The 22,971-nt window shown below is 42.4% G+C and overlaps 1 protein-coding gene across 1 annotated transcript in view; it reads right to left on the reverse strand.

Moving 5' to 3' along the window:
• The window catches only part of LOC146260420 (inactive carboxypeptidase-like protein X2), a 147,593-nt gene extending 127,262 nt beyond the window's left edge, over positions 1–20,331 (reverse strand). The window contains 2 exon segments of the mRNA XM_084669881.1: positions 17,723–17,812; positions 19,561–20,331. Coding sequence (XP_084526007.1) covers positions 17,723–17,812; positions 19,561–19,837 — 367 coding nt within the window. The 5' untranslated portion in view covers positions 19,838–20,331.
• Positions 20,332–22,971: the final 2,640 nt, after the last annotated feature.

Genomic DNA, 22,971 nt, shown 5'->3' on the forward strand with positions numbered 1-22,971 from the left:
CTTGCCACAGGAAAAACTGCTTATATTTTTACCCAGTAACTGAACCCTGTGATTTCCAGCACTGAGATTAGCTCACAATGATAAGTTGGTGTACTGGCAATGTCAGAGGTTCGAATCCAGCCAAAGCCGATGAGCATGTCATGTCTCTGATTCTCTGTTTAGTGAGACTGTCAGCCACTGCAAAGGAAGCCAAGTACACCACAGTCGCTAGCTACCTGTAGTCAAGCTGTATATAGTCAATGTAATCCTCACACAAACTATCCAAATTATTTTAGATTTTCGAAACCGTTTGTCCGGTACAGCCAATCAAATACGACACAACTTTCTGTTGTGTTGCATTCGATTCAAATTTGAAGACGGCAAATCTTTGATGGATTCACGCCAAACTTGTTGCATGTACTCGTTACCCTCTTCTGAGGATGTCTAAAATGTTTTCTGGATCATTTGACTGCTTGGCCACCTCATGCTGCTTGCAAAGCTGCGGAGCCACTTAAGTGTTTCTACCTTTTCTTATTATTATTTTTGGCGAAGCTGTGAAGCCACATAAGTGTTTCTACCTTTTCTTATTATTTTTGGTGGCCAAGCAGCGAAGCTGCGGAGCATGTAATGGCAATTTTTGACATAGTTACAATATTTATGTTTCTTTAAGCGGTAAAAAGTACGTTCCTTTGTTATAGACAGAAACTGAGGTTCTGTGATGCGGTTTACTCTGTAGAAGGGACACTCAGATTGTCTTAAGGTATTTATGGTGTTGTTTTAAGATGCCTAACTAAGATCCAGAGGGTCTTAGTTAGGTTTGGGGGTTGGACAGTGCTGACCTGACCTGATCTTTTGGCCAAGGAGATGGCCAAGCCAGGCATTCTGTTTGTAGAAACTAGAAACTGCACCAACATGGGACACTGGCCTGGGGGTTTTTATTATCCTAAACTGTCACTGACCAGTCCTGACCAATCATGGTGACCATCATCTGGTATCTGTTCATATAAGGGAGCCTCTCCTTATTGTCCTTTATCACTCTTGCGAACGATCTGTGTGGATAGCACCTCCTTTGTTGAGACTGATCAGCAAAGCTTTGTTTAATCATATGTAATTGTATAGTCTAAATAAATTGTACTAAAACCATATCCCTTGACTATTCAGATCTACACAGTGCCACTCGAATTCTTCCATTACAAGCAATTTAAGTGTTTCTACCTTTTCTTATTGTTCTCTCACATTTTTATTTTTGTTTTTTTTGGCCCCCCTAAGGATGCCTCAATATTTGGACTACATAGACAACGTCGGTGTCAAAAGTTTCGTCTCAGTAGCAACGGTAGCAAGCAGTTGCTTGTCTTTTTATTTACGTTCCGTTGCACGATTTAGGCTGAACTTAAGTTTTTGTGGCAAAAAGTACTTTGTGCAAACAAAGGGAACTCAGTGCTAGCTACATCACAGCGTCAGCACACATTAGCAACGACACATGGATACAACGTGCATAGATGTGCTGCTGTTGCACAGCAAGTATCGTATTGTGCCGTGGTGTGCTAACAGCACATGTACATTTAAGCAAATCAAGACTTGCATGTTCAGTAAGTAATGTCACATGAAAGAATGTATTTAAACTCAAACTTGTGTAGTGCGTCGCTGTCTTCAATACCACAGCCTAGACTTTTTCAAAAGAAACATTCTAATTTCCGGCACTTTAGTTATTTCCACCTAAATAAATGTCAAGCTTATTTACGTTTTTGCATATTTTAGTTAGCAAATAGTACTGTTTGAATTGCGATTCCATCTGAAATACTGCTTGTTTCAATTCTTAATGAATTATGCAATATGAGTAGGCTAGCTAAATGCTTGAAAATATCACTAGAAAGGAAACACTTAAGGGGATGGACCCACCTGCAACCGACGCAAGCAAGCACACCCTACAATTTCGCCAGAAATTGTACCCTCTGTAGTTATTATTGGTGGCCAAGCAGCAAAGCTGCGGAGCCATTTAAGCGTTTCTACCTTTTCTTATTATTATAGGTGGCCAAGCAGCGAAGCTGGGGAGCCACTTAAGTGTTTCTACCTTTTTCTTATTGGGTGTGCTCACGCCTTCGGCGAGCACAACCATTGTTCTTTCATATATATATTTATTACATTTTTATTGTTTCTTTTCCCACCCATAAGGATCTGTCAATATTTGGACAACATGGACAACGTAGGTGTCAAAACTTAAGGGGATGGACCCACCTGCAACCAACGCCAGCGAGCACACCCTACAATTTCCCCAGAAATTGTACCCTATCTAGTTACACATTAGCCTGGCTTCCAGCCCAACTTAGCCCCGCCCACAAATTTGGTCGGGAAGTTGGGTCTGGAGGTGCTCGTATTGGGGACAAACTATATAAAACCAGGAGCTGGGCGGACCAATGAAATTGCCAGGGCGGGCTTTATACAATGATGACAGATGTTCAATAGTAACGTAATTGTTGAGTCAAACTGTGGGTTTAGAATTTCACTTGTGGGATTTTAAGAGAATTGTGTATACACGGGGGAAAACTGGGGAAAAAAAGGGTGGTGACGCTTTCACTTTAAATCGGGAGCAGCAGATTAACCAGCTGAAGTCAATCAAGGTCAAATCAGCGCGACGCAGAGGAGGATATTAGGTGCCTAATTGGGCTCCAAGCAGGTACGAGAGAGTAATTGAAACGGCAGCAAACCGTGCTGCTGTTTGTGGAGTGTTGTGCGAGATCTGAGTCTACAAGTTTGGAGAGGCAGCCGGTGAGAGAATGAACTTTAAATCTTACTTCCTCCTGCATCGTTGGTTTGTGTTTTTAGTCATTGAAATCAGTATTTTGCGCATGGTGGTGTTTGTGTACTGTTGTGTGCATTTTGCTGAAAACTTGCGTGTTTTATGTTTGTCTTTGAAGGTTTTTTACCTATCTGCTAAATGGCCAATTGCTGAGTGACTAATGGAAATAAAAAGGAGAGTGGAAACATAGCTACTGCCTGGGACTCAGTCATTCAGCAACTCGAGTGGAATCCAGTTACCCACACCTCCATGTAGACAGCTCAGTCCCTTTTTCAAGTTGGGGAATAGCACAACCAAAAAACTCCGACAACTTGACAACGTCAAACAACGTCACTAAAGAGCGCTGGGGTTGAATTTGTTTTCAACAAACAAGATATTACGTTGCTATGATTGGTTTTAGGTCTATCCAATTGAGCGAAGAGGCATTTGTTTTACGAGTTCGGTTGAAACATGCCCCATAGTCAAAGCCCAACGGAGAGTTATCAGACTCATATTCTGACTAGAATTATGAGTATGAAAACGTCAGGCTAGTGATAACCTGCACCCATAAGAGAAAATAACTTGATTGCAGACAGGTCAGTATTGAGATTGGTCCTTGCTGTTTGCTCAGAGGATCACTTTTGGATCATAGCTATTGCTCAAAGGACCACTTTTGGATCATGTCTGTTGCTCAGATGATCACTTGGAAGAACCTTTGCATTGGCATGCAGACGTGCCTTTTTTTAGCATATTCCTGCAACTTAAGTTATTGTCCCGTTACAGCAAAAACAATTAGAGCACAGCACTTGGTCAACAAAATTTTCTGTGAGAGTAGGATTGGATACAAATGGAAATGCGTGAGACAGTGTCCTAAAACTAACAGTCCTCCCTTTTGATAGATGAGAGGGACACAAACATATAATCTAGCATAGATGAAAATGGCAATTAAAGCAAAAATGTGTTCTTGGGTCCAAAATAAACTTAATATAAATTAAACAGCAATACAATCTGACTTTGTGGAGAGGCTGGACATGCTCCTCAGCGTCCTCCCGGATTGATAGTCCTTGGGGACTTCAACATCCACCTCCAAGGAACGCAGGCTGTCGCTGCATGCTGCTGAGCACACCGGTGACCCACAAGGCAGGCAAACAGCTAGACCTCATCCTGACATGAAACTGTATCACTGACTTAACCTCTGTAACCGCACTGCACATTTCTGATCACTACTTTATCCAATTCTCTGTTTCTCTCCCTCCAACTCCTCCTACCTCCGCTCCCCTTGTAACTTTCCGTCGCAACCTCCACTCCCTGTCCCCCTCCCATTTCTCCTCTATTGTAACATCCTCCCTCCCTCCCATTGACGAGTTCTCGTCCCACCCCACTAACACCGCCACCGACATCATGTTAACCACTTTAACTGCATCTCTTAACTATCTCTGTCCCCTGTCAACCAGGCCTGCACAATCTTCACCCTCTTGCCCGTGGCTTACGGATGTTATTTGTGAAGAACGGTCCACCCTTTGGGCAGCTGAGAGGAGATGGCGCAAGTCCGAGGCAGTCTGGACCTTGATAAGTATCACTACCTCCTTAAATCCTTCTCTTCTCACATAACTGGTGCTAAAACCCTCTACTTTCTGAACAAAATTAACTCTGCTTCAAACCCTCACAAACTTTTTTCTACCTTCTCCACCCTTTTTAACCCACATCCCCCCACCCCCTCCCTCCACCCTGACAGCAGACAACTTCTCCTCCTTCTTTGAGAAAAAAGTCGCCGACATCAGCAGTCGGTTCCCTAAACCCACCTTTCTTACCCTCTCACCCTCCATTACTGATCCAAGTAAATGTCTAAACTCTTTATCTCCCCTGTCCGAGGCAGAGATCTCTGACCTCATTCTCTCTCATCGCCCCACCTCCTGTCCCCTTCATCCTTTCCCCTCCCCTCTCTTTCAAACCATCTCCCCCTCCGTCATAACTTTTCTTCTCCATGTCCTAAATTCCTCTCTTACCTCCGGCACCTTTTCCTCTGCCTTCAAACAGGCCAGAGTTACCCCTCTACTCAAAAAACCCTCCCTTAACCCTGCCGTCCTCCAGAACTACAGATTGGTATGACTGTTACCCTTCTCTAAAAAAAAATTGAACGTGCTGTATCTAACCAAGTGTTAAACTTTCTCTCTCAGAACAACCTGCTTGACCCCGACCAATCGGGCTTCAAGACTGGCCACTCCACAGAGACTGCCCTCCTTTCAGTCACCACTGCCCTCCAGTCTGCCAGAGCGGCTTTCAGGCCATCCGTCATCATTCTGCTGAACCTTTTTGCAGCATTTGATACGGTTAACCACCAGATCCTGTTCTCCAGACTTTCTGAGATGGGCATCACTGGCACTGCACTCCAGTGGATTTCATCCTACCTGTCGGGAAGATCCTATCAGGTCTGCTGTGGAGGCAAACTGTCAGGCCCCCCTAGCTCTCCACTGGTGTTCCACGGGGCTCCGTCCTTGGACCCCATCACTTCCCATGTCTTCTCATACCACTGCTACGCTGACGACACGCAGCTGTACCTGTCGTTCCCTCCCATGCATCCAGGGATCTCAGCTAGGATCATGGCCTGCCTCACAGACATCTCCGCCTGGATGACCGAGCACTATCTCCAGCTGAACCTCACCCAAACAGAACTTTTCATCATCCCGGCTAAACCCTCCATCTCCCACGATCTCTCCATCACCCTGGGATCTGTGACGGTGACCCCTTCATCCTCTGCCAGGACCCTTGAGGTTACCATGGATAAAAAGCTCTCTCTCACGGCCCACATTGCTGCGGTGTCCCGGTCGTGTAGATTCACCCTTTACAACATCCGGAAGATCAGGAGATACCTGTCTGAGCACTCCGCCCAGCTGTTAGTCCAAGCACTTGTCCTCTCCAAGTTGGACTACTGCAACTCGCTGTTCGCTGGTCTCCCAGCATGCGCAACCCGCCCTCTTCAGAGGATTCAGAACGCAGCGGCCCGCCTGGTCTACAATCTACCCAGACGCTCCCATGTTACCCCGCTCCTCATCTCTCTCCACTGGCTACCCATAACGGCCCGTATCAAATTCAAGACCCTGGTACTGACCTTCCGAGCAGTGAACAGGACTGCATCAAGTTTCTCCTGCAGCCTTACACCCCCACACGCCACCAACAGTCTTCTTCAAACAACCGCCTGGTGGTCCTACCGCTCAAGACCGCCCGGTCTCAACACAGCTCTTCTCCTGTCTGGCCCCCCAGTGATGGAATCAACTCCCCACCTCCATCAGAAACACTGACTGTCTCTCCACCTTCAAGAAAAGGCTCAAGACGCACTTGTTCTGTGAGTACAACAGTACTTAGGAATGGTTTGTTCGACCCAATGTTAGTTTCCTCAAGGATCACAATGACTCTTGCTTAGAGACTTGTTGATCTTGTGGTTGGGGTGACTGAGTTACATTTTTGTACTCGCTGTGATATATATTTTTTATTGTTGTTTGTTTTTCCACAGGTACACTTGCACTTATTCATGTTCTTGTTCATGTTTTTTAATTGTAACTTGTTTAATTACAGGCTCTTGTGATTCTTCCCTTTGGTACTTATTTTGTTTTTTCACAATATGTGCTTCATGTTTTGGCCACTCGTAATGTTTTGGGGCTGTGTTGTTATCAGTGACCTATGCACTTTGCAAATCTCTCTCTTGGAAATCGCTTTGGATAAAAGCGTTTGCTAAATGAATACATTTAAATAATAAAATACAAGTTATACCAATTTACATTTACAGGTCAGGAACCATTGTGAGTTTAGCTAAAGCCTAGAATTAGCCTAGATTTACCTATGGATTAGATTTATCTATGCTGAGCTTAAATAAGTGAAACTTCCTAAATATACAGATAGCAATAAATAATACACTATACTAACCCTAATACTAAAACTTCCTAAATATACAGATAACAATAAATAATACACTATACTAACCCTAAATGCACATAAAACCTATTACAACCCTATAACCTCTAAACCTAGGTGGATTACAGTACAATAGTGCAAAATTACAGATCCGTGACTATGTCAATGACCATACAGGAGCCTGATGGCAACCAGTCAGAATGTTCAGTGCATCTGTAAAGGTTAGTGAGGATGACTGAGTCCATATTAAACGTCTTCAGTCTCCTCAGGAAGAAGAGGTGTATACGGGCCGCTTTGACTACCTTGTCCATGTGAACAGACAAGGTGAGGTCGTTGCTGATGTTCACCCCTAGGAACTTGAAGCAGCTGACCTTCTCCACTTCAGATCCGTTGATGAATAGGGGTGCATGCTCCTTCTCCTGCCGCCTCCTATATCCCACAATCATCTCCTTGGTCATGCTGATGTTGAGAGAGAGGTTATTGTCCTGACACCATGATGTCTGGGTGTCAACCTCCTCTCTGTAGGCTGACTCATCACTGTCAGAGATGAGGCCCAGCAAACTTCACAAGGAGGTTGGAGCTGTGCGTTGCCGCACAGTCGTGAGTGAACAAGGAGAACAGGAGAGGGCTGAGCACTCATCCCTGGGGGGTGCCTGTGTTGGTGATCAGTACGGATGAGGTGCGGTCACTGATTCTCACCAGATGTGGCCTCCCCGTCAGGAAGTGGAAGATCCACTTGCAGAGGGAGGTGCTTAGTCCCAGGTCCCCAAGCTTGGAGACCAGTCTGGAAGGGATGATGGTGTTGAATAGGAACATAGGAACCCATGGATGGACAAACCATATGCAACTGTCCACAACGAACCTTTGAACACGGGTAATACAGTAGGAATGTAGCAATATCACAATTAGTACCTGAATTAAGTAAATATAAGAGATAGAATTGCACGTCTTAAGTCAAAGGTATTTTTGCCTGATGTATCCCCAGCGTTTGCTGCATATAAAATAGAGGAGGCCTACCCTTTCCCAGATCCCGACATGTTGACTCAGTGTGACCACTTCGTAGAAAAGCACGACAAAATCAAATTTGTTGTTAGAATTAAACAAGCGAGTGGGTGGAATAGACCTACTTCTGCCCTTGATCCCAACATCGCATTTCAGTGTGTCCTTGTCTTTTACAGAAGTTACTGTCTAGTGGGCTGCTGGGGCTTGGGTTCTAACTCTGTCGCCAACTTCATGGCAGTAATGTGTGGCGGATCAGGGGCACAACGGTTCTTTGTAGAACGCGGTTTGGTGATTTGCGCACCAATTCCACTGTCTGTGTCTGAAAACTCAGTATAATGTAAGTCAGCATGGATGCAGCATGGATGGTCTCTTCACTGCTTTTGTTAGAGTTGTATTGACAAAAAGGGGTCGCTGCGAGTTGAGAAGACATTTGCCAATTAAATGTACAGTAATCTTCAATATTTGTTTCTTATCTGTTTTCTTTTTATGGACTCCTAGTTTGCCAATGGTCAATTATGTCAGCTAACGTATAATCAGTTTTAAGACCGTTCTTGTCTTTCTTGCTCAATTCAGATAACGTTCGGTTAACGCTAACTTTTTCCCATAGGTTAAGTCATTTGTTAACTTCAGTTTCCCATTCAATTTTTGTTCGTTTTATGCAGGAGCTAATATCAAAAACTATAATAGGCTTCTACCAACAGAACCAGGTGGAACACAATTAATGTAGGCTACATTTATAAATGCTTACTCACCGCACCATGGTCGGTATACCAAACTGTAACTGAATTGCTCGAAACATCACGTAGTAGGGGTCAGCAAAACTGTAGCGGGTTAAATACTGGCCAAACAACCAAAACCAATTCCCTTATGGTTCAAAGGAAGATGGGAAACTGAACAGTGTGTTAACATGAACCAAATAATGCCAATACAAATAGAATTAGTGATTTGACTCTATGGGTTGAATCAGAGCAAGAATGGTCAAAGTAAGGTTACATGAAATATGCATTTAATAACATTGCAAATGAATGAAATAAATTACAAGGCAAACAAGTTACAAAATGAAAGCTTTAAATCTTACCTACTCTACAAATATCATTGTATATCAGAGAGAAAGCAAGAGGTGAGCAAGGAGTAGGACAGTAAGACAAGGGAGAACTGAGGAGAAGGTCTCAGGAGTAGGGATGTCAAGAGAACCGATACTTACAATACCTTTCGATGCTAAAATAACAAACAGGCATGAAAACGGGTCAGTGGTGAAAAAGGTGAGAAGGATATTACCTCTCTAAGGGGGTCCGGGTGCATGCTCCCCCTTAAGAAAAATTGTAATATTCCATATTTTAAAGCATCAATCTGATGCATTTTGAGATACTTTTTTTCCAACCTGGGGGAGAGCTGGAGAAACGTAACTTAAGCCATGAGTCAAATTATTATCGCCTCCTTACTAAGTATTATGCAAGCCTTTTGATGCCAGCCTGTCACTGGGTCTAACATTTACAGTATATGAGGCACAATGTGGTAAGGGAACCACAAATGGCTTAATGCATAACCCCCACAAGAGATGGTGGACATGCTGTAACTTAACTTGTCTACTCTTCAATCATGATTGACAGCCAATAGAAGTACCAGCGTACTTTGTAGTCAAAATGCGTATCCGCTAGACAAATTGCGTACAGTTTGGCAGGTCTGCTTATTGATAGAACGGCAGGGACGGACTGGGAGTAAAAATAGGCCTTGGACTTTGATCCAGACCGGCCCACCAGAACCGGTCCCGTATACGCCAATACAGCAAGTGCCCTGCTAATGCATGCAAATTCTGTGCCTGATGTGATGCTAGTTAGGGACTTCCATGGTTAATGCGAGCGCGTGAGCGAATTTTCTGGGCTGATTTGAGCGAGAAATTGTTTTTGGAGCTTGAAACAAACAAACATAGCCGTTTGTCCAATTTGTAACACGTTGTCTAGTGAAGGTAATTACGTTTACGTTTCTTAGCCTGGTTTTCCATCTTTATATTTATCAAATTAAACTTTATTGTCTCAAATTAAACTTTCTGTCAGTGTCATTTGGAATTTTCCACCGGAGCTTTAACTAGCTAGCTGGCTAACATTGCGTCTCTCCAGCTGTGTTCAATGACTCAATTCATCAAGCTGTAGCTAACGTTAGCTAAATCTGTCAACAGAGCTCCTGGGTAACTTAACTTAGATATACCAGAAAAATAAAAAAATGATTGAAACCATCATTCACCAAGGCCAGGTGCTTTCAGCTTCTGATGGTGGTTTGCACTGGTGATGCAAGGCTCCCTTCTGACACGCGCACCTGTTCGCAGTTCACTGAATATGAATACCCCCCCCCCCAAAAAAAAACGTTCTCATCGAATCTACATGATTCACGTAGGTCACCTGTTTTGGTTTCAAAACGGCGAATTTCAACGAAAGGTGAGGGATTTTCATGTCTGAACAAAACACAGATGATGCCCATTTTTTTGAAGCACCGTGAGCGCCAATGCCAGATGTTAGCATCGGTGCTGCGCCTCTTCTGGAACTGATGGGGGCAGTATTCAGGAGTGTTCCAGGCGATGTTTACATTCAGAAAACCAAGATGGCAGCTGCCGCGATCGCCCCATCTCGATTTGTTTACAACATAGGGACAAAAAGTCGTGGTTGGAAAGCCTACTTTGCGTTTGAGGCAGATGACCGTGGCGTTATAATTAATTCGCAGAAGCCACAATGCAGAAGATGCTACCTTGTTCTTCAGATCAAGGGAGGTAATACATCCAATTTAGCTGAGCAACTGAAAGATCGTCATCCGGATTTGTTTAAAGAATTCAAGGTGAGCCGTTCCAGACGAGGCGCAGCACCGATGCTAACAACTGGCATTATACCAAATACATCAATGTTCGTTGTGGTCGCGGCGAAGTTCTAAATACATCCAAAGAATGCACTCTCTGTTTATTAACCTGTCATACACGTCACACAAAGTTTGAGATGGTGGGCACTACAGTTACAATGGCTTATGTTATGTAGCCTACATAGTTTTAGTTAGCCTGACGTTGTCATACTCATAATTCTAGTCAGAATATGAGTCTGAGAACTCTCCGTTGGGCTTTGACTACGGGGCGTGTTTCAAAGAGCCTGGAAAACAAATGCCTCTTCGCTCAATTGGATAGACCTACAACCAATCAGAGCAACGTAATATGTTGTTTGTTCAAAACAAATTCAACTTAAACGCTCTTGTGACGTGGGTGATTACGTTACTGTTGATCATCTGTCCATCATCGTATAAAGCCCGCCCTGGCAATTTCATTGGTACGCCCAGATTCTGGTTTTCTGTAGTTGTTTCCCAATACGAGACCCTCCAGACCCAACTTCCCGACCAAATTTTTTTGTGGGCGGGGAGAAGTTGGGCTGGCAGCCAGGCTAAGTTTAGGTTAGCTATGCTGTAGTTTTAACTTAACGTATAGCCTACCTTGGTTAGAAGGTAAACTCATGTTCATCTTGTTAGCTGAATGGCTTAATTGCACTGTATTATATTGTGCTATGCTCTGTTGCACATGTTTTGTATGTCTTATGACATTTTGCTATTTTTTCCAAATATTTTTATAAATAAGTTCATGTTTCAAGTTCAAGTACTTTATAACAATAGCAAGGTGAATACACTATAGGGGGATTTTCAAAACCGAACGTTTGAGCTCTCATTTTCTCAAAGGCGGAGAAGAATACCCAGGCTGGCAAGGGGAACTCATATTAATGTAAAATAACCTCCTAAAGTGAAGTTTTCATGTCATGGGACCTTTAACCTTGTTTAAAAATGTTAAATTTGACTGAATTCAGTCAGTCAGTTTCACATAATCGCTCATCTCACATCCCATTTGCTATTCACCTCGCTAGTCAATCTACAGTACTTCAGACAGGCTGCGGCCAACATGATACGCCAATTATTTTGTCCATAAAATTCTTGATTTTATTTGGGGACAATGACATGGCTCGAAAGCTGGCTAGTCTTGTTGTTAAACATACTGTTGAATAGGGATGGGTATCGAGAACCGGTTCTGTAAGGACCCGGTTCCAAATTTCTCAAAACCCGAATATCAATAAGGTCCAAGCTTATCGATACCGCTATCGAGACCAAGTAATGTAACATTGACTTATGTCTCGAGACATAAGTAATGTTATTTAAATCAAATCGCTGGTGCACAAACATACAACGTATAAACTAATAAAATGACTAAATTCAATTGAATGGCCTGCCAACCGCCTTTAAACTAAATAAAGAAGAATGTTATTGCCTCAAGCGCTACCTACTTAGTAGCGAGCTCGCTTGATTTATCATTTTGTTGCTAGCTACGATAGCAGAACGCACGAAACGGTCAAAGGCTTGGCTACATTATAATAAAGCCAAAGATAAAGACGAAGCAAAGTGCGATATATGTTCTAAAGTAATTTCTTGTAAAGGGGGGAAACAACTGCGATGAAAAAGCACCTCAACGTTGTGCATCAGATAAAGAAAAAAAGCAGTACTTCGACTGTCTCCGAGTCGCAACGGTGCAAACTCCAGCTGCCTTTGCAGGACAATCCTATGGTGAGCGCACCACAACTTCGTAGCGAGTCTCCGTCGTTGACAATAATAAGCCAATTCAGGGCTCAACAGTGCAACTATTTAGCATATGCCCCTAAAATTTGATGTGTGCGCGAACTGCAAAAATTATTTACGAGCACAGTGAGTGAGTATAGACAAGCCTCCTCCCCTCACTGTTGATCATTCAAAACATAGCCACCGCAAGCATGGCTCTGTGGGATGCTTAAACATCGTGTTAAACAAAAACAGAGACAGAAGAAAATAGGGATAAGGAAGGTTTGGGTTTGGTTAGCTGGTCATTAAGCTATATCAGGTGCATTTTGTTGAAACGTGTTCAACTTTTCATAAAGTCGATGAGCTTGTTCAATGTCACTTCGTCAACCAACCAATTACTCATAGTCTAGTTACTCATCCAGGTTGTGGACAGATTTAGATATAGCCAGAGTCAGGATCCATTGTGCTTATTTGCTCCTTTTAGCCAGTCTCCTCCTGAGAGCAATACGTTCCCCTTGTTCTATTTTACATCTGTTTTACTTAAGAAATAGAAAAGTATCGATAGTGGTATCGATTAAGACTCGAATCGTTAATCAGTCTCAAATGGTATCGATATCGATAAAAATTAACGATACCCATCCCTTCTGTTGAATTATATTTACTGTTTGTCAACCATACTAACTACTTACTAACCGAGAGTGCCGGGAAATATCAAACTGAGGCTGGAACGTATCGCGAGGTCGATACGGCAAAGCTCTCTCACGCACACGCATAACAGAGTATGCTATTGTGCAGAGAGACACTATTCATTTTCTGTCTCACATACTCCATCACATATGTTTCTCTCCTCCTTCTGTCTCCCTTCCCCGGCCTGTACTCTTGCTTTTCTGTTTCTCTAGTAGTTAGTTCGGTTGACAAACAGTAAATATAATTCAACAGTCTTCTCACGCTGTGTTTCATGTGTTGCCTAGCAACTCATTACTTTTGATAGAAAGCGGACAACATGGTTCTGCTAAAATGGCTTTAATTTCAACACAAAATAACGACACAAGTGATTAAGAGTGTAGTCTTCATCCTCACTTTCGATGACAAATCTTTTCAGCATCATCTGGATAGTAAAACTCAGCAGCTGACTCATCGCTCATTTTGAAGATGACGTCAGAGGGCAATACGGAGCCTTATTGACTGCTGAGGAGGGCAATACGCGTCTGGCATGACTACCCATTAGCAGAAAGCTTGTACCGTCGTTGCCATATAATAAACAATGTTATTGCCTTTGAATCTTGCTAGCATTACGTTAGCTTTTGTGCTCATAGCTCAGCCAAAGGAAAGCCATTGTTGGTTCTATGAGCTGAGCGAACTAGAAATATCGAGTTGGCTAATGTTTTCTATTACAAAACGCATGAAAACATCAATTAATGTTTGTAAAAAAAATACTCGGCAAGTGACCATGGTATAAGCGGGATGATGTGAATCACGTTGGATCTTATGGAATGGCTGTCTCTCTGTGACATAATGATCACAAGGCAATGACCACCCCCCCTTCACTTATGATGGATCCACATTTAGACTTTGCTGGACGTCACCCAGCTAGATCTGTGCTTTCAGGTAAAACTCTGAAGGTGCACAGCTTTTTCGGTCAGATCGTGCTGCATGAAGACTACACCAAACCACAGCTATGGGCTTTCAAAGTAAGTATTTCCTCTTAGTCATGTGTCTGTTTGTCCATGTAGCATGGACCGCACATGGTTTCCATTGCTCCACAATCCCATGGCCAAAGCTGTCCTCATATGAACACTGGAGGAGGGGTAGGAAGATGAAGGCGGTAAGGCTCTCACAATACAAACATCCTTCCTCTATTTAACAGTTTATGCATGCATGGCTTTGAATTGCAGTCTCCAGCTTTGTTGTGCCTCCTTTCTTATTAGCTTGTTGGAGACAGACTTGGCCTGCCTGGCAGGCTAGACAAGTTAGAGTATTAAAGTGTATTTTAGCTCATGTTCACCCTGAGGTAAAATATAGCCTTGGAAAAAAGCTTTGAACCCAGGGATCAGAACTCATTAGGGTCAGCCTGGCCCTTGTAACAGGCCAAATGAACAAGCCTAACAGGATAAACAAATAAACGCATGCCATCCTTGCCAGCAGAAACTTTGTGAACATGGCAAACAATGCCCACAGAAAAAACACATGATCTGGCTTTAATGATGGAGATGCAGACAAACTGTCAGTGTCTGAAAAGCGGTTCACAGAATATCAATGCTTTTAATCAAAACATAAGGGTAGGGCATATGGATCTGAATGGATCCATATGGATGGATCTGTTCCAGTGTTGTAGTACTCGAGACCGGTCTTGGCCTCGCGACCACATTTTGAAGGTCTCTGTCTTGTCTCGGAATCGACCGCATTACTCGGTCTTGTATCGGTCTCAGACAAAGAGGACTCTGGATTTCATTTCAAGACCAGGCAATACCACAACTGCGAGAAAATCCCTAAATTGCCTGTGCATTGTTTAATTTATTTGTTAATATAATTACTGTTATTGGATGTAAAACGCCACGCTTCAATGCAACCAATAACTTAACTCATTTCTAATTAAGCCATAAGCCCCAAGAGGCCGTGGTTTACACTGATTTTAGAACAGGTAAGGGGAGTTGTTAGGCACGATGCGAAGCGGAGTGCCGGAAACCCCCTTACCTGTTCTAAAATCAGCGTAAACCACGGACCCGCGAGGCTTATTGCTTTTCTAAAACTGTTACTACAAATATTTGATATGGTTTCATCAATAAAAACTATTAGAAACAAAATAGTTTAATAATAAACTGTCATTCTTCCGCTACTACAAAGTATAGTTCCTACATAAATCGTTGCCACGCAACAGCCAGATGGACATCTTTGCCGTCTTTTTCAATTTGAAATATTCGATGCGCAGTGATATGGAATGTTAAAGAATGTTATGAGGACAACCTGTGAGGTTATGCTGGATTTTACAACGGCATGGAACGCGATATAGCCAATCACAATCAAGAATGGGAACAACCAGTTTTAGAATTTGAAATTACCCATCAGCCCCTCCTCAAACCCCAAAACTGAATGAGGAAGATTGGCAGAACAGTGGCTGTCTGAAGATGTTGGCCAAATCAGCTATAATTAGATATGTTTACTATAATGTCCGAAAGAAAACAGTTTGTGTAAATTTGGCAAACAGACGCTCACTGAGACGGCTGGCACTAGGCCTACATCAAACTTTTACCAGCATTTAGAAAGAAAACATTTCAAACAGTAAGTTGTAAGCAAAGCTAGCTACCTAACGTTTGCAATGTGCCTCTGTACAAAAACTCTTTAGAAATCTCTTCCCCCATTACACAAAGAGATTTAGCTAGTATTAGCTATGTAACATACTGTATGTTTCAGGGCGACGGGCATTAGTTTCAGTTGCTTGCCAGATTTTGTTTGTGATAACAAGTCAGGCCACATAAAGCAATGTAGCTAATGATGAATATAAAGTTATGTTCCATCAATGTTTACTCATGTCAGCTGCATACCTCTCCTGACTTCATAATGTTAAGTTAAACGCTGCGATACCATGCTCCTTCACTTGGGGGGAGAGAGATGTGAAAGAAGAGAGCGAGTACTAATGAAAAACAAAAAAAAAGCATAGGCTGTTTTGCCTGGCCATAAGCACGTGGCACTACTTTGAGTGCAAGTGTTTTGTTCAGATACAGTTACAGATCAAATCTAACTTATTACCTAGTCAAACCCTATTGCTTGTGTATTTTGAGTGGTCTGGTCCTGACCCGGTATTGCCCTGCCTTGGGTCTTGGTCTTGAATCGGTCTCGACCCCTCAGTCTTTGTCTTGTCTCCTTCTTTATACACTCTGGTCATGGTCATGACTTGGTCTCGGTTTAGGTTGTCTTGACTACAACACTGATCTGTTCATAGAATCTCATGGCTTTGTCATCAGGCTAGTTCAAAACACTGGAATCTTTCGAGGTTCTGACATAACCAATACATATTCCAGGGATAGCAACAGTTAAACAAATAGAAACATGTTCTGCAGGGAGCTTGAAACTTTATCACTGAGAAAAACTAAATGAAAACAGCAGTTCTAGCTCATTCCAAGTGGAAGAAAAAACAGCACTGCCCACGAATGATTACATGAGTAACTCCACCCTGAATCATTGCTTGAGCTCACCCTGCCAGACAACTGCACTTCAAAGTCAGGCTCAAAGATAAATCGTTTTTTCCATTTAGCTGGACAACGATGCAATCATGATTAAATTAAAACGTTTTTTTCCCCATGCTGCGAAACAATTAATTCATAGATGGAATTGATTTGTTTAGTATTTACACAAACACAATGATGTAAGTCAAATATATTGTTAATGTACATAGTAATTGTATAACTGAACGTATTTAATTCTGAATAGCTATGCTTAAACATCTGAAATAATCTTGCTCTTCATAACAATAAACCACAGATCTATGAGTGGCAGCAGACTGAAAGATATCTAAATCTTCAAAGACCCTTCCAATTTCACTCTTAAAATCCCTGCCACAGTGCAACAAACAATTAATCCTATCCTGGTTGCTTTATGTAATGGCACCGTAAACAGGATTTCCAGATTAGAATTGCAGCCAGGTTAGAAAATGACTGCACGCTGGACTTCTTTCCAACCAAGTGCCATGTCTGTGTAGTGTCACCATTTTGCAACATGTCAAAACAATCTTACAATTGAACTCACCTCACAATCTTGTCTCGCATCCAAGTACTCATATTAAATGGATGCTTGTCTTCTTATCCATCTATGAGACATTCTGAGAATATACCATTTCCCCCATCAGCCTTCCAAACAAATGCAGCGATCACTCAATAATTGTGGAGCTCTTACAAAGTAATTACATTACTAGCCCTGACCCATGATCAATCAGCAGGACATTGGCTGAGTTTTGAGAACTATTGAAATGTTGGGAATGGAGTCAGGCCAAGGCTGCAGGCCAAAATAACATTACCACCAGCAGGGGGCCTTGGGTGTAATCATTTAGGCCTGGGGAGCCTTGAGAAGAACCACACTCTCCACATGACCAGAGACAAACTGGCTCTCATTCAGGCAGCATCCGGGCTTCTGTTTAGCAGTTAGACTGATCCATGGAAACCAAACACAATTTTTCATTCCCGGAAAAGACTGCAGTGCATCTGTGGCTTCACATCTCTTTAAAGCATCATTTTTATGGCCAAAGTTTTTTTTTTCCCCTCTCAGGGAAAAGTAAGTGAATTGAATTCTGCCCCAGAAGGAACAAGGCACATTTGTTATTTTTTAAGTGTTCGCTTGTGTGTGCGGCATATCTCAGTTACTGTTTCAGATACACACACAGTTTCCTCTGCATGCCATGAGGTGGGAACCCCCATTCACTGAGGAGAAGGGTCATCCCTGGCTATCATCTAAATATCAGATCCCAGTGGTGGACTTAATGTCTCCAGTATCACTTACCCTCTTGAATCTTCTTGTATTGAGCATCTCCCTCGCTGATCATGTTTGGACTTTTCTTGCTCTTCTCAGTACTCTTATTTCTATTTTTCACTGAAAGAGAGACACATGAATTAATATTTGTATTTCACGTAGTTTTCTTTTACTGACTGGCTCACAGATTTGTAATGTTCTGAAGGCAGAAAGAATGTAGAAAAATGACCTAAACTGCAGAGGATTAAGTCAATGATACTGACTTAAAGATAAATATCCTAATGGCTTGCAAAATAGAAGATTATTTTCCAGAATGGATTATTGCCCAGGTATTTTATCATGAGAATGGTAAATGTAGCATATTCCAAATAATTGCTATGAATAAGTTACAGACTCATTGCGTAAACCAAAGCAATGAGAATCCAACCAGTAGAGCCATAAACCGTACAGCCACAACTACACTCAAGAATGACCCTTGTATTATCCAGCATTCATATTCTTTGTCCTGCCCCACCTGTTCCAGGTAGTCCTGACGGCTGCTGCCGCACGTGAGCATGCCTGAGCCATGAGGTCAGTGTCGACACAGCTGTTCCCAATTAGCTGCCACCAGTCCACCACTGGAACAACCCACACAACAACTACGTGCCTGTTACTGGCTCCTCTGCTCTGCATTCATTCAGACCAACAAAGGAGGACAAACTCATTTTAAGTGCTATGGCCCATGCTACACGAACCGTGGATAAGGCTTTCACCCATACAATAAACTGCAAATATGAACTTTAACAGGTCTGCAAACGCCTTTGTAGGCAGAGATTTGTTAAAACGTTTTAATAAATCGAAGCAGACCTCTGAAAACTTTCAGATGTCTGCAAGGGTTTTGCAGACTTCTTTGAACTTCTCTGGACCAATAAGAACAGTGTATTGGTTTAATTATAATAATAGTATATAAGAAACTCAATTGTATGAAAGACTGCAGGTTTGGTGTAATCTACTGGCTCCGCCCTGAAGACGTGGCGACCTCACATGTGCACACTGCACATCTGGGCTCCTACTGTAATCCTGACCTCCCCAGGGCTGGTGGTGTTTAATGCTGTTCTCTGTGGGGGTGGTGGCCACCTGGCCTTCGAGCCACAAAGAGACCTGCCACTAATGTGCATGAACAGAGTAAAGGAGGACTGCATGGGGAGATGGGTGTTGTTCCCTTTATTTGCTCATCCATCACAGCAACATCTGAATTGAATTCAACTGTGTTTCCCAGACACCAGGGTATTGTGCCTCATGGTTTCCATTAGAGAGCCATCAAATGGTTAGCAAGTGACTTGTGACAGATGAGTAACTTGTGCATTTTACCACAATACCATAATGAGCCTCAGATAAAAAATTGGGCTTTTGATTTCTGAATTTGGTATCATCTTTGAAAAAGATGATCACATTTTGGGCAGTTTACTTACATGGCCATTAAAACCTTGATTTGTTAAGTCATGAAACTAATGTTCCAATTCTGTATTGCAAGACAAATGTTGATGTGTGTGTACATTTTTTTGGTAACATTAATCAAGAACACTCTAGTATTGTCACTGAAGCAATTCACTGTAAGGGACACACTGTAACTGACCTACAGCACCACATTCCAAAAACATTTAGAATCATAAAAAACTATTAGACGTCCACTGGGGCTATTTTTTTTTTTTTTTTAAGCAATGTGAATGTTTAGCAACTGTGTTTTAAATTGTCAGTTTTACAGTAGTAAAACTATAAACAGAAAAACAAGCATTTCACCATTCACAATATAGTTTAAGATTGATTTTTTGAGAAAATAACCAGCCACTCTTGTTGGGAACTATAAAAGAGGGAGGGGTTGACTGTACCAGTCTTAGCCTCCGGGCTGGCCTTGTCCGTCTGCCGGCTGCTCGGTGCCTTGCCCTTGGCCCCTTTCTTGGCTGTGGTTTGACCAGGACTATGGTCCCGTAGGGTTTGGGCTTGCTCCTCGGCCCCTGGGACCTGGTGATAGTGCTCTCTACTCAGGAGCTCCTGCGTGTAGTAATCCTCATCCTCAGTCACATGGGCATGGCAGACCCCCAGGTACCCTGCCAGGAGTCCTCCCAGCAGAGCCAGGGCAAAGAGGGTGAGGTGCGGTCCACTCATGGCCTTGCAGGGTGGGGAAGACAGGGTGGTTAGAATTCAGGGGTCTGTCTGTCTCCAGAGGAGGCTGCTGCTGTCAGGCTGCGTCCCATCAACGTCTCTCCTTTCTTACGCCAGCGCAGCGTGGGGAGTTTTCAGAGTGCTCCAAGTGTTGGACAAAAGCAGAGTCAGGGGGTCCATGGAAGTCTCTCTGTGCCCGGGAACAATGCAGGTGAGGCTGGGGAGAGGAAATAGTGAAACGGAAAGAGAAAAAGAAAGCTAAAGACAATAGTAAGAACGAGAGAGAATTTCCTCCTTAGATGTTGGCAAGTGACTGAATCTCCAAAAAGTCCTCAGGGGAATTGTCAGATATTTTGCTTAACCTTGGACGTTATAGAGCTAAAAAACAAGATGACTATAGAGTTCTTTGAGATGTTGGGCAGTAAGATAAAAAACTCCCAGACACAAATGCACATTGATCATTTACTTTTAAAGAGTCTTCTTTTATCTTCCTCTCCTCCCACTCTGTCCAGAACAAATGGGGTGGCTGTGTAATCTGAGAAAGTTTCTCTTTTCAGCTGCAGAGCAGAGGGAGCGCAAACTCTCTCAACCCATCTGCTATCAAGGGGGAAGCTTGCCATAGATTTTAAAACTGAGAGCAGGGGCAAGCTTTGGAACTCACTTAAACACTTGTCACAGTCCAACTTGACATGTTGTATTTATAATTAGTGCTAAGGATGAATAATGTGTCTGTTCATTGAAGGCCTCATTCCAACTTAAATCCCTGAATCCCACCAGGAGAAGTAGCTAGTTAGATCTTAGTGAGCTTCTAAATAGCACTTTTTCTGGGAAAATATCTTACTCTGCTTTAACTTCCCTTTAAAAGTTGCCTTATTTCCTGACTCAGAGTTGTTGGATGGCCAGACCTGTTTGGACATAGTTGTAATTTGCACACTAGCGATGGGCTAAGGTAAAACAGTGCCTTACTGTACCGTGCCCGGGCATGCTCAGACACAGAGATGAAGCTCTGCCCCCCATGTCAAAGTCCATCACATCAACACTGCACTGCCTGCTCCTCATCTCTCCCTGCCCCCTCTTTTTCTCTCTTGATTTCTCCCTCTCTCTATTTCACTTTCTTTTTTTCACCCTCTTTCTCTCTCACACATACATACTGTGTGGAAACACATTCACTTTCACAAAAATGCAATTGCATGCATACAGTACTTTTGTGTTTACCTGTGGAAACACAGACACCTCACATTAATCTGAAGCAACTCACAGTGACGCCAGTTAAAACACCCAGAGTGACTTAACTATACTGACTTCATTGAGAACACAAAAAGAAAGCCCCAGGAAGAGCCAACATTACACAGCAGAGACACATCATGCATATCACCTCACCACAGTTTACCTGTGTGCAGCGATATTATTGGGAGTGCTTTGCCTTCGGTAAGGGCACAACCTTTGTTTTCTCACATATATATTATTATTTTTATTATTTTCCCACCCCTAAGCATCCGTCAATATTTGGACTACATAGAAAACGTTGGTGTGAAAAGTTCCGTCTTGGTAGCGATTGAGTTGCTTGCATTTTTATTTACGTTCCATTGCATGGTTTAAGTTTAAATTACCTTTTTGTGGCGCCTGGGAAATATTTTTTACTGTTGCTTGCTTTTCTACAGGTACACTTGCACTTATAGCGATTCATGTTGTTTATTTGTACATATTGTGAACAACCAAAATAAGTGCCAAAGGGAAGAACCATAAGAGCATGTAGTTAAACAAGTTACAATTAAACAACATTAACCGCTATAACTGACTCACTGGCTAGCTACTCTTTGACCAGTGTAAACTAGTAATATAACTGCTGTCTAACTGCTGTCCCTTAAGCTTCCGATGAGACTAGGGTTTAGCTAAACTCAATATTAAACACCAGCCTTGATCACTCGCAGTCAATGCCGTGGTCTCGATGTTCACTTCACCAGGACGCTATTCACTCTCTGTGACAGCAGGGTGACAACTTTTTACTCATTTTACTTTTTGATATGAAACATAGTGGTCTACTATTTCACTGAAGCATTAGCATCATGACATTAGCCTCTCTTGCCCGGGCAACACATTTACTACAGCGGCCTATGATGCATCTGTTTTCAATGTTAAAATAAACATTCCTCACAAATACATTTTTGTTGTAGGATTTATTATGACATTAGATTACAAGTAAACGATTTGTTGATTAAATTATCATTACCTGTGATTTCAAACCAGTGTAGCTCACTGCAACGCTGTAGCCTACGCGAGACACAATATTAAAACAACAAAAACATCTCCACAGCTGTTTTGGAAGTCAAACGGCGACAGAACATGTTCGGCACTCCCCTTACTTAAATCTAAAGTCTTTCAATAGGTGAAACTATCAGACTACTAACCTGAATTTCATTGCCACAGCCTAAACCCTGTCAATTTGCCATGAAAATAATTCATTTCAGCCTAAACCGTACAACGGAACGTTAATCAAATTCAACCAATGCAATCGCTACCGTACCAAGACGAACACAGCAGTAGTCTAGAACTGGCTGTACAGTAGCAGTACAATTTACCGGGTAAGCTTCTCCACACAGGGTTATATTGCATTTTGCGTTGTTACTGACAGTGATCCAGCCTGACGTTGTCATACTCATAATTCTAGTCAGAATATGAGTCTGATACTGCTCCGTTGGGCTGTAAGTATGGCTTGTTTCAACCAAACCCGGAAAAAATGCCTCTTCGCTCAATTGGATAGACCTTCAACCAATCAGAGCAACGTAGTATGTTGTTTGTTGAAAACAAATTCAACCCAAGCGCTCTTTTGTGACATGGTTGATTGCGTTACTGTTGATCACATATATATATATGTGTATAATTAAGTTCTTTTTTATAGAATAGAAAATAGAAGTATGCAATGGCATAACTACATCTCTGACGTTGATAACAAACCAAACCGTTTAAAAATCGGTTGAAAATTGAGCAAGTTATAGTTATTTAACTCTTGTGCTGCCTTCGGGTCACATGACCAAAAGGTTCATAACGAACCATCGTTGTGTTTACCCAATTTTACCCAATACAAAAGCAAATAAAAATAATTTTATTTTAACCTTCGCAATGTGGGGGGTCTGAGA

The sequence above is a fragment of the Hypomesus nipponensis genome, chromosome 13 (genome assembly GCF_054491055.1).
Source record: "Hypomesus nipponensis isolate SF chromosome 13, ASM5449105v1, whole genome shotgun sequence".
Lineage (NCBI taxonomy): Eukaryota > Metazoa > Chordata > Actinopteri > Osmeriformes > Osmeridae > Hypomesus > Hypomesus nipponensis.